Genomic DNA, 14478 nt, shown 5'->3' with positions numbered 1-14478 from the left:
TTTTCTATTTTTATGATTTTGTTTTAAATAAAATTACGAAATCAGAGCTAAATTGTACTGTCGGAAATTTTTGTTAGAAAAATGTCACGTTCTCGCTCCCATAGCTATTTGGTTGACACAGTAGGTAGCGGGTGAGGTGCACGTTTGCACCCATCAATATCATGCTTGCCACGTGTCCACGGATTTGTGGAACACGAATGGTAGCGTATAGCGTGACAACACCGTAGCATTACCCACGTTATAAAAATATCTTCCAAAGTGAACCACTGCCTGCAAAAAACGCCAATTTTCTCTCTCTCCTCTGTTTTTTTTTTATTCTCCTTCTCTCTCCTCTCTCTCTCTCTCTCTCTCTCCGTGTTTCTCTCTCTAGCCCCTCTTTGAAAACGAAATCGAACTGCAATTTTTGCGTCTCTAACAAAACGGATCCCAAACAATAAACTGAACCCTAACCCTAGAAAACGGGGCTTATCCTCTTCTTCTTCTTCTTCGTTCCTTCATTTCTCTCTCTCCGTTTTCGATTGGGTTCGTTCCTCACTTTCTCTCCACTGGTGCATGCGTTAGGGTTTCGAATTTGATGATGGAATGCTCTCGTTATTGTGTTTGTGGTTGTTGCCGGCGATGACCGAGGACCGATGTTACCGGAGGAAGACCATGGCGGGGGAAGAGGACGACGTTGTTGCCGCTGAGAGGCCGTTACCGGCGCGGCGGCCGGAGATTCATGACGGCGGCGGAGGCTCCGCCGCGTTGAGGATGGATTATTTTTCGCAGGCGAGGAAAGCGCTTAGCGAGCGGTCGCCTTTTGATTTGCCCGGGGAACCGTCAACTTCTGCGGTGGTTACTCTGCCGAGTGGGCTGGCGAGTTTGCTGAACCGTCATGGTGATAGCCGGAGGCGGCACAAGAAGTCTCAGTCTGGTGGCGGTGAGAAGAAGAAGAAGAAGTCGTCTAGGGCGAACGACAAGTCGCGAGTTCGCAACATTTGGGTGGAGACTGAGGAGTATTTCAGGGACCTTACATTGGCTGATATTGATACATTGGTTGAGTTATCTTCGTGTTCTAGTTTAGCTTCTCGTGAGTGTTTCACTATTCCGCGTTTGGGTGGTGCTAAGAGGTTCAATGTGGTTAGTACTAGTTGTGTGGATGAAAAGAACCCTGCTCCAACGGGATTCAATATAGTTAGTTGTGAGGAAGGTAAGAAGGATGGCGAAGAATTGAAAAATGAGGACGGTTTGTTGGGAGTTGAGTCGATTGACAATGTCGTTGCTGCTGAGACCGCTTTGCCTCAGGATGACAAGAATGGAAATGCTTCTGATTCTTGTGTTAGTTTAGAGTGGTTTTTAGGTTGCAGGAATAAGGTTTCTTCAACTACTGAGCGCCCTCGCAAGAGAAGGAAGCTTTTGGGTGGTGATGCTGGTTTGGAGAGAGTTTTGATGACTAGTCCATCTGATGGGAACCAGCCATTTTGTCATTATTGTGGCAAGGGGGACATTGGCACTGGCAGAGAGTCTCACAGGTTAATCGTCTGCGCTTCTTGTAAAGTTGCAGTTCATCGAAAGTGCTATGGTGTGCAAGATGAAGATGTAGATGAGTCTTGGTTGTGCTCTTGGTGTAAGCAAAAGGGTGATGTTGGTGACTCCGTGAATCCTTGTGTTCTTTGCCCAAAGAAGGGAGGCGCTTTAAAACCACTTAATAGCAGCGGGGAAGGTGATGGGTCTACCCAGTTTGTGCACTTGTTTTGTTGTCTGTGGATGCCCGAGGTCTATGTAGATGATTTGAAGAAGATGGAACCTGTTATGAATGTGGGAAGCGTCAAAAAAACCCGGAGTAAATTAGTATGTAATGTTTGCAAAATGAAGTGTGGCACATGTGTTCGATGTAATCATGGTACGTTTTGTTGCATTTTTTACTAAGCAAATTTCATTTCACGCCAGTGTTGTAGTGTTTCAAAGCTATAGCTGCTTGTGCTTAGGCCTCTGATGTGATTTCATGCCGCAATATATCTTCTGCTCTTCGATTGTATGTTTCTTACTTGCAGGTGATAAGGTGGTTGGCTTACTTTTTGCTAAGATGATTTGTGTAATAAACTTAGGTGTAGGGAAAGTTGTGCCCAATATACCCTGTGATCAATGTGTGATCATCCTTATGTGTTGTATGATGATTTCTCAATTTTGTGAATGAGTTATCTGTACGAAATATTGCTGCTCATTAAATACTGGCTTCCTGAAATATAATCTTGTGCTGAACAAGCATTCAAACATATGATGAAAAAGCTCAGATTGTTTGTTTCTAGACGTGTAAAATTATTCCTGGTAAAGTGAACTTGAGAGAATATTAGTATTCCCATGTTTGGTACAAGCTTTGAAAAAATATTGCCGGTCTTTATTGATTCCTATAAAAGTGAACTACATATTTTTGTTTCCTTTCCCATTATGAGGGGTGGATGCCTTAGCTTACAATGGAAGCTATTTTTCTACTCACAACCTTAAAACCATAACTTCCCATCTTACCAGTCTGATCCTATGCTTCAAAGCACTAAGTGTCTTTTGCTGTTTCTCTTTTTAACTACCCAGCATGCTAAATCAGAGTAGGTATGCAGGGGGTTTAAGTCTTTCTGTTAATGTTGGCTATTGACGGCCTACCAGTCATTTTGTGAGCTAGAACTTTTTATGATGAAGGTTGAAGGGGGACATTACAGAAATTGTGATGTGTCTGTTATATAACAAATTGTAAAGACATTGCATGTTTCTTTCTTTAAAATGTCAAGTTCTCCACAGACTCTTCTTCCCCATTTTTTTTATACTTTTGGCCTGGCGGGCCTGCTATTCTGTGGCAGGATATCATACATATCATTTTGCAATTGCTGATGAGGAAGATTGAAAGGATAGTTCTATTTTGATTCGAATTGTTTATTGAGTCTCAATCATTGCATTTGTGACAGCAAACCTGTACAAAAATCAGGTGATATACTAAACCATGGGAGCCAACTTGTGCAGTTCTTGAAAGATGGGTGTTTCGGCCTTGAAATGATTATATTAACTAGGGTTGTTAATAGCGCGGCACTATGGCGGTGGGGTGAAGTAGAGTAGTGACCGTCCGCGACAGGATGTCAAGTAGCGAAGCAATTTTCTGTAGCGGCTGTTGCGAACGCGATCGCGACCTGATTAGCATGAATCATGGTGCAATTGTGCCGCTATTTTGTTGCTTTACTGAAAAACCCCATTTACCCTTAAAATATTGTACTAATCGGGCAATATTTTAAGGGTAGACATGGAATTTCGCTTGGGAAAAATTTAGGATGCCCCTAATTGTGCCTTCTGTCTCTCGGATACTTTGACGTCTGCCCATGCCCCCCATCTCCTTTCTTCCTGCAACTAAGTTTGCGTGTGACCTTTCGGCGACACCTCTCCATCCCCAAAAACCTTGTTTTGTTTTAGCATCCCTGAGCTTGCTATTCTTCTCTGTTTTGTCCCTGTGGCCTGCTCTGTTTTAATTCTTTTTTGCCAGTCTCGTTTCTATTTTTGTTCTCTTTTAGTCTTTGTCTCTCTAAAGTGTATCTCTTTTATCCCAGCAGCCTCTATCTATTTTATTTATCACAACAGCCTCTGTTAGTTTCTGTTGTAGTCCTTTATTTTGAGTTATCTCTTTTATCCCATTCCCAGCAACCTCATCTCTCTTATGAATATCATGAATCTTGAGTACTTTTTATTGTTTTTAAGCATTTATGTGTATAGTATAAAATCAGCGTAGCGGCCATCCTGCTATATGCTATATGCAGGCCGCTACACTCTGCTATCTGGGGTTGGCAACGTTAACTGACAATTGTTTTATAAGTAGATCAGTTGAGAGATTGGATTTGATTTGCGATTTAGTCTTTTCAAGTAAGATTTCCTGAACAGTGAATATGAATATGCAGTCCTTAATTTTTTCTTTTCATGTTTATTTCAAGCTGTCATTGATTGATTAAGATTTTGTGATAATATGTACTGTATCTACTCTCTTAATGTGTTTCTTGTGTAAGTAGTAAATATTACTTGTATTTTGAAATATGCATTCGTAACTATCTTCAGCTCTTAAATTCTTTTAGCTTGTAACCCTGCCTTCTTTGGTGTTTTTAGGAGCCTGCAGAACATCTTTCCATCCTCTATGTGCAAGGGAAGCTAGACAGAGAATGGAGGTTTGGGCAAAGTATGGTAATGACAATGTGAGTGATCTGTATTTTTCAGAACTAAATCCCCAGTTTTCCATTCCAGGGGAAGGGTAGAATACGAATGGAACGAGATGTTGAATATTAATATCAGAAGTGCTTCAATTGTATCGTTGCCAGAGTTGATTGTCATGTGCCTTTTTTATGTTATTATTTTTCAGGTTGAGTTGCGGGCATTTTGCTTGAAACACTCAAATCTACAAGAGGATAGAAGTATCTTGCCACTGGGAGGCCGCTCTATTGCAGCTGGCGGTGACTTTTCAGAAGCCAATGACCTTCCAGTATCACTGCCAGTGAGCAGTGAACACAATGTGAAAATTGTTTGTGATAATGGAGGGTTAGTGTCTAATAGTATTCCAGACAAGTTGAACCATAATGGTGTACCGCCTGATGATGGTGCTTTTCCACAACATGATATTGGAGTTACAGGGAAAACTAATGAGCATGTTGATGGATCTGACTCCCTCAGTTTTGTCCTTGTTTTGAAGAAGGTATTCTATTCTGCATGAAGTATATAAATCGTATTGAGGATGCATGAAATTATTATTTTGTAAGCAATTGATTGATTATTCTCTGCTAATTTTAAGCTGACATTCTTTCTTTGGCAGTTGATAGATAGAGGAAAAGTTGACGTAAAAGATGTAGCCTTGGAGATTGGCATTTCATCAGATGCATTGGCTGCAAATATCAATGTAAGTCAAATTTTATCTTGTTCACTTGAAAAATTACTACTCTAATTTATAGTATTTCTTATTTTATGTCTCAAACTATATATCCTTGCAGGAAGCATGTATGGACCCTGATGTGCAACACAAGATAGTCAATTGGCTAAAAGCCCATGTACATACTAGTGCATTTCAGAAAGGTTTAAAATTCAAATTGAAACCAGCCAATGCATTCAACGATGAAAATGCAGCCCAAGATGGTTCTGATACTTTACCAATATCAGATTCAGGTTTACTGGATCCAGTTGCTGTTAAGTCAGTGCCACCAAGGAGAAGAACTACCAGTAATATTAGGGTTTTGAATGATGATAAAGTAATATGTTCATCTGAGGGAGTTGCTAGTGAGAATGGGATGCCAATTGATAAGTTCGGAGTAGGTCATCCTGACAGTGAAAATCCAGGAAGTTCCAATGAAGAATCCATTCATGATGCCACTGGAATGGTAATTTTTAGGACCTGTGTGATTTGAGAAAACATTTTTTGCATTAGTTTATAGATAAGAAATAAAGGAAAACATGGTGACATTTTTGTAATTATTAGCGCAAACAAGAATTAAGAATAGAAAACATTTTCTCAATTTAAATGGTCCTTTAACTTCTAGAATTTGTTTTCCTTTGACTCCTTGAGCAATGGAATATTGTTCTGATACATAATTCTGTATAGTTTAGATAGGGCTTTTGAATGGTTTCCATTTCTTTTCGGTCAATCTTGAACCACATGGGTCATTCTGTTTTCTTTCTTTCCTACCTTCTGAACTTTGTAGCCCCCTCTTTCAAGATGTTATATAAATTTTTGTGTGGATTGTTTAATCACACAAATATAGTTTATTACAAATTTACAATTTAATGATGAGCAGCTTCTTTCATTCTGTTTTTTTTCTTCTTACTTGCCTAGTGCGATACTTGCAGGGTGGTTACTTTTTGTTCTTTTTTCTGCTAGGATTTCTTCAGTCTTTAGAAATCCCAACAGTATTTGAACTTAGCAGTCCAGATTTAGAAATTTTAATATTGGTTTGACAGTATTTGTGATTCTTTTGGTGACTAAGAGGCGTCTGCTTTTTAGTATGTCTTTACATTTTCATAGGCTTCCTTGTGGCATCTGCTACATGTAATCCTGAAGTTGATAAAGAAATAATTTTGTTCACTTTGTTTTTTTTTTATTCAATGCAGAATACAACCAAGTCTGAGGATACTTTTCAAGAAGTTCAAGGTATGGCTTCATCTTCATGGCTTGCAATTTCTTTCAAAATTCCTTTACCCCCCTTCCATTCAATTTTCCCTATAAGGAAGAACATGGTTTCATGTATGGTTGCATGCTAAATTTTTTAAGGATTTTGATTCTTTTAACCGCCAATGTTTCTGAGCTACCTCTATGTCTATGAGCATATATGGCATCTTTTATTTCTACAATGAGTTAATTGTTAATTTGTTTTATCTCTTGCAGTTTTTTAATAATCTTTTGCTACATTATGCAGTCAATCTTGATGAACACTTCAAATCCAGCTTGTCTGGTTGTTTTTCAGAAGAAAAGTCTACTGTCTGCTTGCAGAATGCCTTGATGATTTCTGATCAGCACTGTCCTGGACATTCTGCATCAGAACCACCTGATTCTGGTTTCATGTGAGCTTTTTAAAGTAGTTATTTTTGTTATTTGCAGCATGTATTGCTTTGTCTCTTATTGCATCAACTATCAGTATTAGGGATGACAACTGGTAGTGTCTGGGAAGGGTGCTGGGTACTATAGCACCCGTCCCCATTATCACAGTAAAAAAAAAAAACCATACCTGCTGCCATATTCGCATTATAAAAAAGCACACATACCCCCGCCGCCATAATTATATGGATATCAACTTTAGTAGAACCCTTACCCGTTTAGTGCTTATGCTGGAACCATACTCTGTATCTTAACTATCTTGAATATGATCTCATATTTGAATATTAAAAAATCAAGATCACGATCTTGACAACATTGCTGGTATTTGTTTGACAAATTAGAAAAACATGAATGTTATTGAAATTATAACACAGAATTTTTTTGAAAAATATAAGTAATGATTAAAAGTACGACATATAACTTGAATGAATTTTTTTTCAAATATCATCTTTTTGTTGATTATAAAAAATATTACAAACGTAACCGTTAGAAAACTGTTCATAAAAACTGTTGAACCCTAATTATATAATTGAGAAATATATAGGACAGGTATGGATAGGATTGGATACTATAATACCTGTACCTGCACTCATACCCGCAAAATTGTGTGGGTAATTATTATGTGAGTGACTTAGGTTCGCAGTCTCCTTTAAAGTCAATTTTCATTTTATGAAATGCAGAAAGATCGAAGCAATGTCTAGTTACATTCACCCGCAGATCAACAAGAAATTGCTGCGGGTTCGTGATGGGTTGCCCTTGGAGGATGTTGTAGGTGAGATATTTAAATATCTTTTATCAGGTGTTTGGTATAATTATTATACTTCCCGGATTATGTTTAAATCTGGTCATGCAAATACATGAGTATGGGATGTAATAAACATTTCCAGCTATCACAGTATAATATGTTAGAACCCTCATTGGGATGTTATTCATACCCATATTACTTATATAATGTAATTAGGTCTCTTTTTGGGAAATTATAATTACCTGTCACCTAATGGCTCTTTAGTGTTTGCTTTATTTCTCTTTGGTGTTAGCTAATAATTCCTGATTCAACAGGTTCAAGTGACAAGGGAAATTCTTCTTTCATAGAATCCTCTGGTGCTAGTGGCTGCTCAAGTAGCCAAGATCTCGAATTAACTTGTAGTGACAAATCCGAGCCTGATCGAGTAAAGATGGACCAGTTGGCTAGGGATGAAAAAGTGGGACTTTGGGATTTTTCTCCAGAAGATGAATTGGAGGGGGAACTTATATATTTTCAGCATAAATTGTTGCAAAATGCAGTTGCAAAAAAGAGGCTTACTGGTGTGTCTTTCCTCTTTTTACTGAATTCACATTAAATATATATATTTTAAAAAAGTTAATATGAACTATGTAGTTATCAAGATTCAATGCCATTTTTAGTCCACTCCACATTCAAATTCAGTGCTAAATGAACATTTTTTTCTGGTAAAATTTAGAGCAAAATTTAATTGTGCTTGATTTTGTATTTGCAGATAACTTGATCTACAATGTTGCTAAAAGTCTGCCACAGGATATTGATAATGCACATCAGCAAAGATGGGATGCTGTTACTGTTAATCAATATCTACGTGATCTTCGGGAGGCAAAAAAGCAGGGAAGGAAAGAAAAGAGGCACAAGGAGGCACAGGCCGTATTGGCTGCTGCAACTGCTGCTGCAGCAGCATCTTCCAGAGTCTCTTCTTTCCGAAAAGACACCTTAGATGAAGCCGTTCAACATGAGGTCATATGTCTTTTTCTTTTCTCTATTTATTTAATGGTAAACTAACTGTACTGACAATAGAATATAATCTTTTCCAGAATCTCATAAAGTTGGATACTTCAAGTGGGCGGACTGGTGCTTGTTCGCAGCCAATGCCACGAGCAAAAGAGACACTTTCAAGAGTAGCTGTGACAAGAACTTCATCTGATAAATATTCAGATTTTTGCCCACCAACCTCAGACTTTTCTAAGGAGCAACGTAAATCATGTGATATCTGCAGATTATGTGAGACTATGTTAAAACATATCCTAGTCTGCTCTGGTTGTAAGGTTTGAAGCCTTTGTCCCTTCTCTTGTTCTATCTGACTGATTTATGTCCCTCATTAATTTTTTTACTGTTTCAGGTTGCAGTGCACTTGGATTGCTATCGTAGTGTGGAAGGAACAATGGGTCCTTGGTACTGTGAATTATGTGAAGAGTTATCATCTAGAAGTTCCGGGGGATCTGCTATAAATTTCTGGGAGAAGCCTTATTTTGTCGCAGAATGTGCTCTATGTGGAGGTACTTCTGGTGCCTTTAGGAAGTCTTCGGATGGTCAATGGGTTCATGCCTTCTGTGCTGAGGTTATTTATTCTCATTTGATTTCTTTGGGAGTGATCTTGTCATCCTTTAATACCCAAGTTTACTTAAGTGTTAACTTCCTGATATTTGCAACATGCACTAGTGGGTGTTTGAGTCTACATTCAAAAGAGGACAAATAGATGCTGTTGGAGGACTGGTATGTGCATTGGTTGAACAGATGTATCTTGTTTTGTCCACCCTCTTCTCTCTTTCTTGTTTAGTTCATAAGGGAGTATTTAGTTATCTTGTCTAACACTTATCCTATTGTTGAATACCAGGAGACTGTGCCAAAAGGCGTCGATATGTGTTGTATCTGCCGCCGGAAGCATGGTGTATGCATGAAGGTAATTGTAAAATTAGAGATTATTTTCCTCTTCTACCCTTTATTTCAATGAGCAGGCTTTCAGAAGTAACTTTCCTAATTTCCAAGCAAATGTTAACTTGATGAATGCAGTGTTGCTTTGGCCATTGTCAGACCACATTCCATCCATCCTGTGCTAGAAGTGCTGGTTTGTTCATGAATGTGAGGACTGTTGGTGGCAAGCTGCAACACAAAACTTATTGTGAAAAGCATAGTTTGGAGCAGAAGGCAAAGGTTTGATTTTGTCTTTTTCAGTAAATGTCCTCATTGCTGGCCTGACATAAATGTTATTTAAAGTTTGTATTCCTCATTTGCTCAGGCTGAAAGTCAAAAACATGGAATAGAGGAATTAAAAAGTCTCAAGCATATTAGGGTGAGACTTCCTCTCCACTTTTTTCTCCTTGATTTCTTAATTTTTTGGTGGCTTGGTAATATGATATGTCATCAGTGGAAAATGGTATAGGTTTTAGTAGCAGACGTTCAGTGAAAATATGGAGCCGCCTTTTGTTGGATATAGAATTTGCATTGATCTTATTTTTGGATTGCAAGTCTCTGTAAAACTATGATTCCATAGTGGTGATTTTTTTATATCTTTTAATCTGAATCAAATCAAGTAATGAGATTGGTGAGTTTTTTCTTGGTGAGGGAATTGAAAGGTTTATAGAGTCCAAGTATAAAAAGGGAATTTTGTTCTAAAGTCCCTGTCATGCGGAAGGGTTGAGGTGAGCCCATTATGGGCTTATTATACACAGCCTTGACTCCACTAGTAGAACATGTGAGCTTCTAGTCACACAAAGTATATAGAATACTTTTTGGGGGCTTGGGGAGGAGAAGGATTGGTGATCTGGAAGTGATAACAGGATGAAATAGCAGGTGCCTGTTGCACACTCAAATCTTGAACTGTTACGATAGGGCTACCGGTTTTGCTAGGTTAAATTTAGTCGTCTTGATCCTCACTCGTTTGCATATGGCAGGCTAATGCGCTTTTTTCTATTTCAATAAAAAAAAATTAAAACTCAACATAACTACTCACGAAGCATAACCTTTGTTTTCAAGTTAAAAGTTACACGCACATACATAAAGGATTGTTTCTATGCATGTACTTCAAGTAACAGTTGTTTGCCTTGTATGGAGTAGTTATTAAATTATGTAATAGTAGCACTGAGTTGCAAAAGATGTGCCTTATTATTTTTACCAAATAATTTGATTCCCCTCTAAATTCTTTTGAAACAGGTTGAACTTGAGAGATTACGTCTCCTTTGCGAAAGAATTGTCAGACGTGAAAAAACTAAGGTAAATATGTGGAACCTCTGTTGCAAGAACTATGGGGATTTCTTAAAACTTGGGAGAGATGGGTTGTCAAGGCCCAAGTTGTTCTCCACCATTTGGCACTATACTGTTGATGAAATTTATTTTATGTAATTTATAGTGATATATAGAATCTATTTTGCATTGAATCATCTCGTGTCCAGATTTTGTTACACTTGGTTTTCATGCACAGTCATTCTGGTGGTTAACTTCTGGTATTGTGGACATTTACAGCGGGAATTGGTTCTATGCTCACATAAAATACTTGCCTTTCGAAGAGATGAGGCTGCTAGGTCAGTGCTGGTTCGTGGTCCTTTCGTCCTTCCAGATGGTAGTTCTGAATCAGCTACGACATCCCTTAAAGCAAACACAGAGGGATACAGATCGTGTAGTGAAGCACTCCAAAGATCAGATGACATAACTGTTGACAGCTCAGTTTCTGCTAAGCATCGTGTCAGAGTTGCCGTATCCATGGACACAGACCCAAAATTGGATGATGATTGCTCAACCTCTCAGAGTCGCTATAACCACCACAAGATTCCAGAGAGGATGCAATTTGCGGGCAAACAGATTCCTCATAGAGCTTCTGCTACATCACGGAATATTTCAGATGAGGGTGGATGGATACCCCCCAAATCTAGAAAGGTTTGCAAATTGCAATAACTCTCATTTAGATGTTTCTCAATTACATTTTAATCACTTATTTGCACTTAAAAGTATGTAGTAAATAGGTGGGTGAATTCTGAATTTACTGGGACATGCCCTGATGTTTTATGTTTTTTTTGCAAATTACAGTCTTCTGAGACATTTGGAAAAGAGATTATTATGACCTCAGATGAAGCTTCTATGAAGAACTCAAGGCTACCTAAAGGATATGCATATGTTCCTGCTGATTGCCTGTCAAATGACAAGCAGTCTAAAGAGGATACATATGCTGATGAACCAGTGGATCATGACAGATAGATGTTGGCTCCCATCCTGGTTTTTCTATTTTGCCGTCGAGGCTGAAATCCACAACATCCGATGCCATGCCATTTTTGCAAGTGGAGTTATTTTGGAATGGCGAAATATTGAGACTGGGCTTCTGGTCCCTGTCTCATTGCAGAACGTTACATTCAGCTCTGTCGAGGGTAAGTTTTGTTAGCGTTGTTGTACATTCGTTATTTGAGTAAAAGCTGTACAGTGGATGAGCATTTACTTGTATTGGAAAGAGTATGATGTATACATTTCGTGGAAGGGCGAAAGAAGCATTTCCTTCATATAGCCACCATAAAAGGGAAGATAAGGAAATAACCAGAGTTTTATGTAAAGCTAATGTACATAATAATGACAGGCGTGTTAGTTCTGAAAGGGATCCATCGTGCTTGGCATCAGATTCACCGAGCATATAAATTGTTGTAAACTTCCACCTCCTTCGAAATTTCTTATACTGCATTTCAATTGAGTATAAACGCTGATTGTCATTTGTAGTCATTGTAACTGCCAAATCCCATAATTTGTCAATGTAGTTAACGATTACTGAGATCTATTTCATTTTTCATTGCTGATAACACTTGCACTTTTTCCGAACAAGATACCTTACATAGGAGTTCTGACACGAATAAGTAGTTTGTGGATTATATGCGAAAATATAAAAAGTCTTGCGTGGGTTTAATGATTGTTTGTTGATTATGACTTCTCACGACATCAAGGTAATAAAAGTGTGCTGCTTTTTTGTTGGGGATTGTAGAGTTCGAACCCTGCAAGTTCGAACCTTGCACCTCAAGTTTGTCAGTTTTAGACTTGGCTTTTCACATGAGGAACGTGAGGGGGCAGCAGAAGTGAACTGGTTGAATGATTACGAAAAGGAAGAGAGAATTGATTAGATGGATGGCAAAGAGAGAAGCTTTAACTTGGGAGGATTTTATCTTCTCTTTTTTCTTTTTGGTAGAAATTATAGGCATTCTTTGCTGGAGATGGGTAGGACTATCTTGGCATATTTAGGACTCGAACTCGATACCACTAATCACTAATCAGGCTGAAACAATCTCTATGTGCTTAGTTAGTAGTTGGGAGGATTCATCTAATTGGTGATCTAGTTTGAATTTTTAAATTGTACAGAAAATGGATAAGAGTCAATTAAAACAACAAAGCACTTTCTCGGACTTAATGGATATACACTCTTAATGAAAAACAAATTTACATTGACAACCAATTAAGTTATTTCTCACTTCTTTCAATCTACTTAAGTTATTTCTTCTCTATTTTTTATCTCTCTCTTCTCAAGCAAACAAAGTGTTAGGGATTAAATTTGATGAAGTTTAGAACCGTAGGTTGTCAAATGTCAATCCTCCCGTCTGTACTTTGTTTGGAGTTTTGAGACTGCGATATTTAATTTAATTTTTTGCAATTGATACCATAACTTCGCATGCCGTCATGTTTCTGTCTACGTGTTTTTGGATTAGAACGTCAACCCATTGCATAATTGGGAGATATTTAATTATAGACTTAATTGCATTTTTGGTCCCCCAACTATTGTCTTCCTGCGAAAATCGTCCTCAAACTTCAAAGTTAGCAAAAAAATGTCCTCCAACTATACATGTTGTTGCACTTTTGGTCTGCCGTTTGCCTTCCGTGAGAAAACTAACGTGAGAAGCTGATGTGGCTCCCTCACGTGTGTCTCACGTGACTTTCTTCAGAGAGCTTGATGACTGGACAAGTCACATATTTCTCACGTGACTCTAAAAGCGAGTAATCAGGTCTAATTAGGGTTTGCAATTTCATAACCGTTGGAGCCTTTTATAGTCACATGAGAAACATGTGACTTGTCCAGTCATCAAGCTCTCTGAAGAAAGTCATGTGAGACACGTGTGAGGGAGGCACATCAGCTTCTCATGTTAGTTTTCTCACGGAAGGCAAACGGCAGACTAAAAGTGCAACGACATGTATAGTTGGAGGACGTTTTTTTGCTAATTTTAAAGTTTAGGAACGATTTTCGCAGGAAGACAATATTTGGGGACCAAAAGTGCAATTAAACCTTAATTATATTGTGATGAACTACACTGCTAAAAGCAAAAGCCATGATTCAATTATCGTCTTGTGACGTTCAAAAATAATAATTTATCGTCTTGTGTAAATTAAGGTAGTTAGTCTGCAACGTTTCTAAATATATACAAGTTTATCCCCCAATTGAATTTTGTTTTCCACAACTGGTCATGATTGTCCGTTAAAAAACTGTTTAAACTATGGCATGATTTTGTTGACTTGAGCAAGTCTTGGGGTGATTATCCAACTTTTCTCACCAGCTTCACAAATCATTAATTTTATCATTTCGCTTTCACGACATGTAGTGCTGACATCCCTAGTTCAATATCAGCTCACCACAACAGGTCTTTTAAGTTTTGAACCCAAATATTATGTTGTTCCCTAAGTCAAGAACTCAGGTGGTCAAGATAGCTAGGTGATTCAAGTTTCATGTGCAAGATTTTCTTTTGTCGAGATCACATGGGGGTAATATGAGTCCGTATTAAAAATTTAAACATCATAATTTATAACACATAAGATAAAAGAAATTAAAGACGAATGGTTCATATATATATAGGATTATAGTTGTATGAATTCATGACACCAACAATTTAAGAGAGAATAATAACACATCTTCAGTATCCATTGTAACTTTGGCTTGATATTGGAAGCATTTGATCTATTTGGATGCCTTAGTTTGTAAGATACGATCTTCCTTCCATTTTTCTTCAATTTTGATGGGATTAAAGATAATAGTTTCATCATCATGTAACTCAAGCCCAAATTTATAGGGAAATTGGGAAGATGACTTAGCCTTTCATATACGGTTATAATTGTTCATACATATTATCCATATATGAGGAGTCACAATGTTTTCAAATCA

At 37.9% G+C, this 14478-nt stretch overlaps 1 protein-coding gene across 1 annotated transcript; it reads left to right on the top strand.

The window, feature by feature from the left end:
- The first annotated feature begins 280 nt into the window (after positions 1–280).
- Positions 281–12142, top strand: LOC130734544 (uncharacterized). Its single transcript, XM_057587011.1, has 19 exons — positions 281–1882; positions 4114–4199; positions 4364–4693; positions 4811–4894; positions 4986–5369; positions 6097–6136; positions 6402–6546; positions 7261–7352; positions 7640–7885; positions 8077–8324; positions 8402–8632; positions 8707–8925; positions 9027–9080; positions 9202–9267; positions 9378–9518; positions 9604–9657; positions 10518–10577; positions 10827–11237; positions 11388–12142. Exons 1-19 carry the CDS (start codon positions 583–585, stop codon positions 11553–11555), a joined length of 4359 nt encoding a protein of 1452 aa, XP_057442994.1. The 5' UTR covers positions 281–582; the 3' UTR covers positions 11556–12142.
- The last annotated feature ends 2336 nt before the right edge of the window (positions 12143–14478 follow it).

The sequence above is a fragment of the Lotus japonicus genome, chromosome 1 (genome assembly GCF_012489685.1).
Source record: "Lotus japonicus ecotype B-129 chromosome 1, LjGifu_v1.2".
NCBI lineage: Eukaryota > Viridiplantae > Streptophyta > Magnoliopsida > Fabales > Fabaceae > Lotus > Lotus japonicus.
This window is presented reverse-complemented; position numbering and strand designations above follow the sequence as displayed.

Coding starts and splice junctions, on each gene's coding strand:
- LOC130734544 (XM_057587011.1), top strand. CDS start 583: ATGCTCTCGTTATTGTGTTTGTGGTTGTTGCCGGCGATGACCGAGGAC. Junction 1,883..4,113: donor ATGTGTTCGATGTAATCATG/GTACGTTTTGTT, acceptor TGGTGTTTTTAG/GAGCCTGCAGAACATCTTTC. Junction 10,578..10,826: donor TCAGACGTGAAAAAACTAAG/GTAAATATGTGG, acceptor GGACATTTACAG/CGGGAATTGGTTCTATGCTC.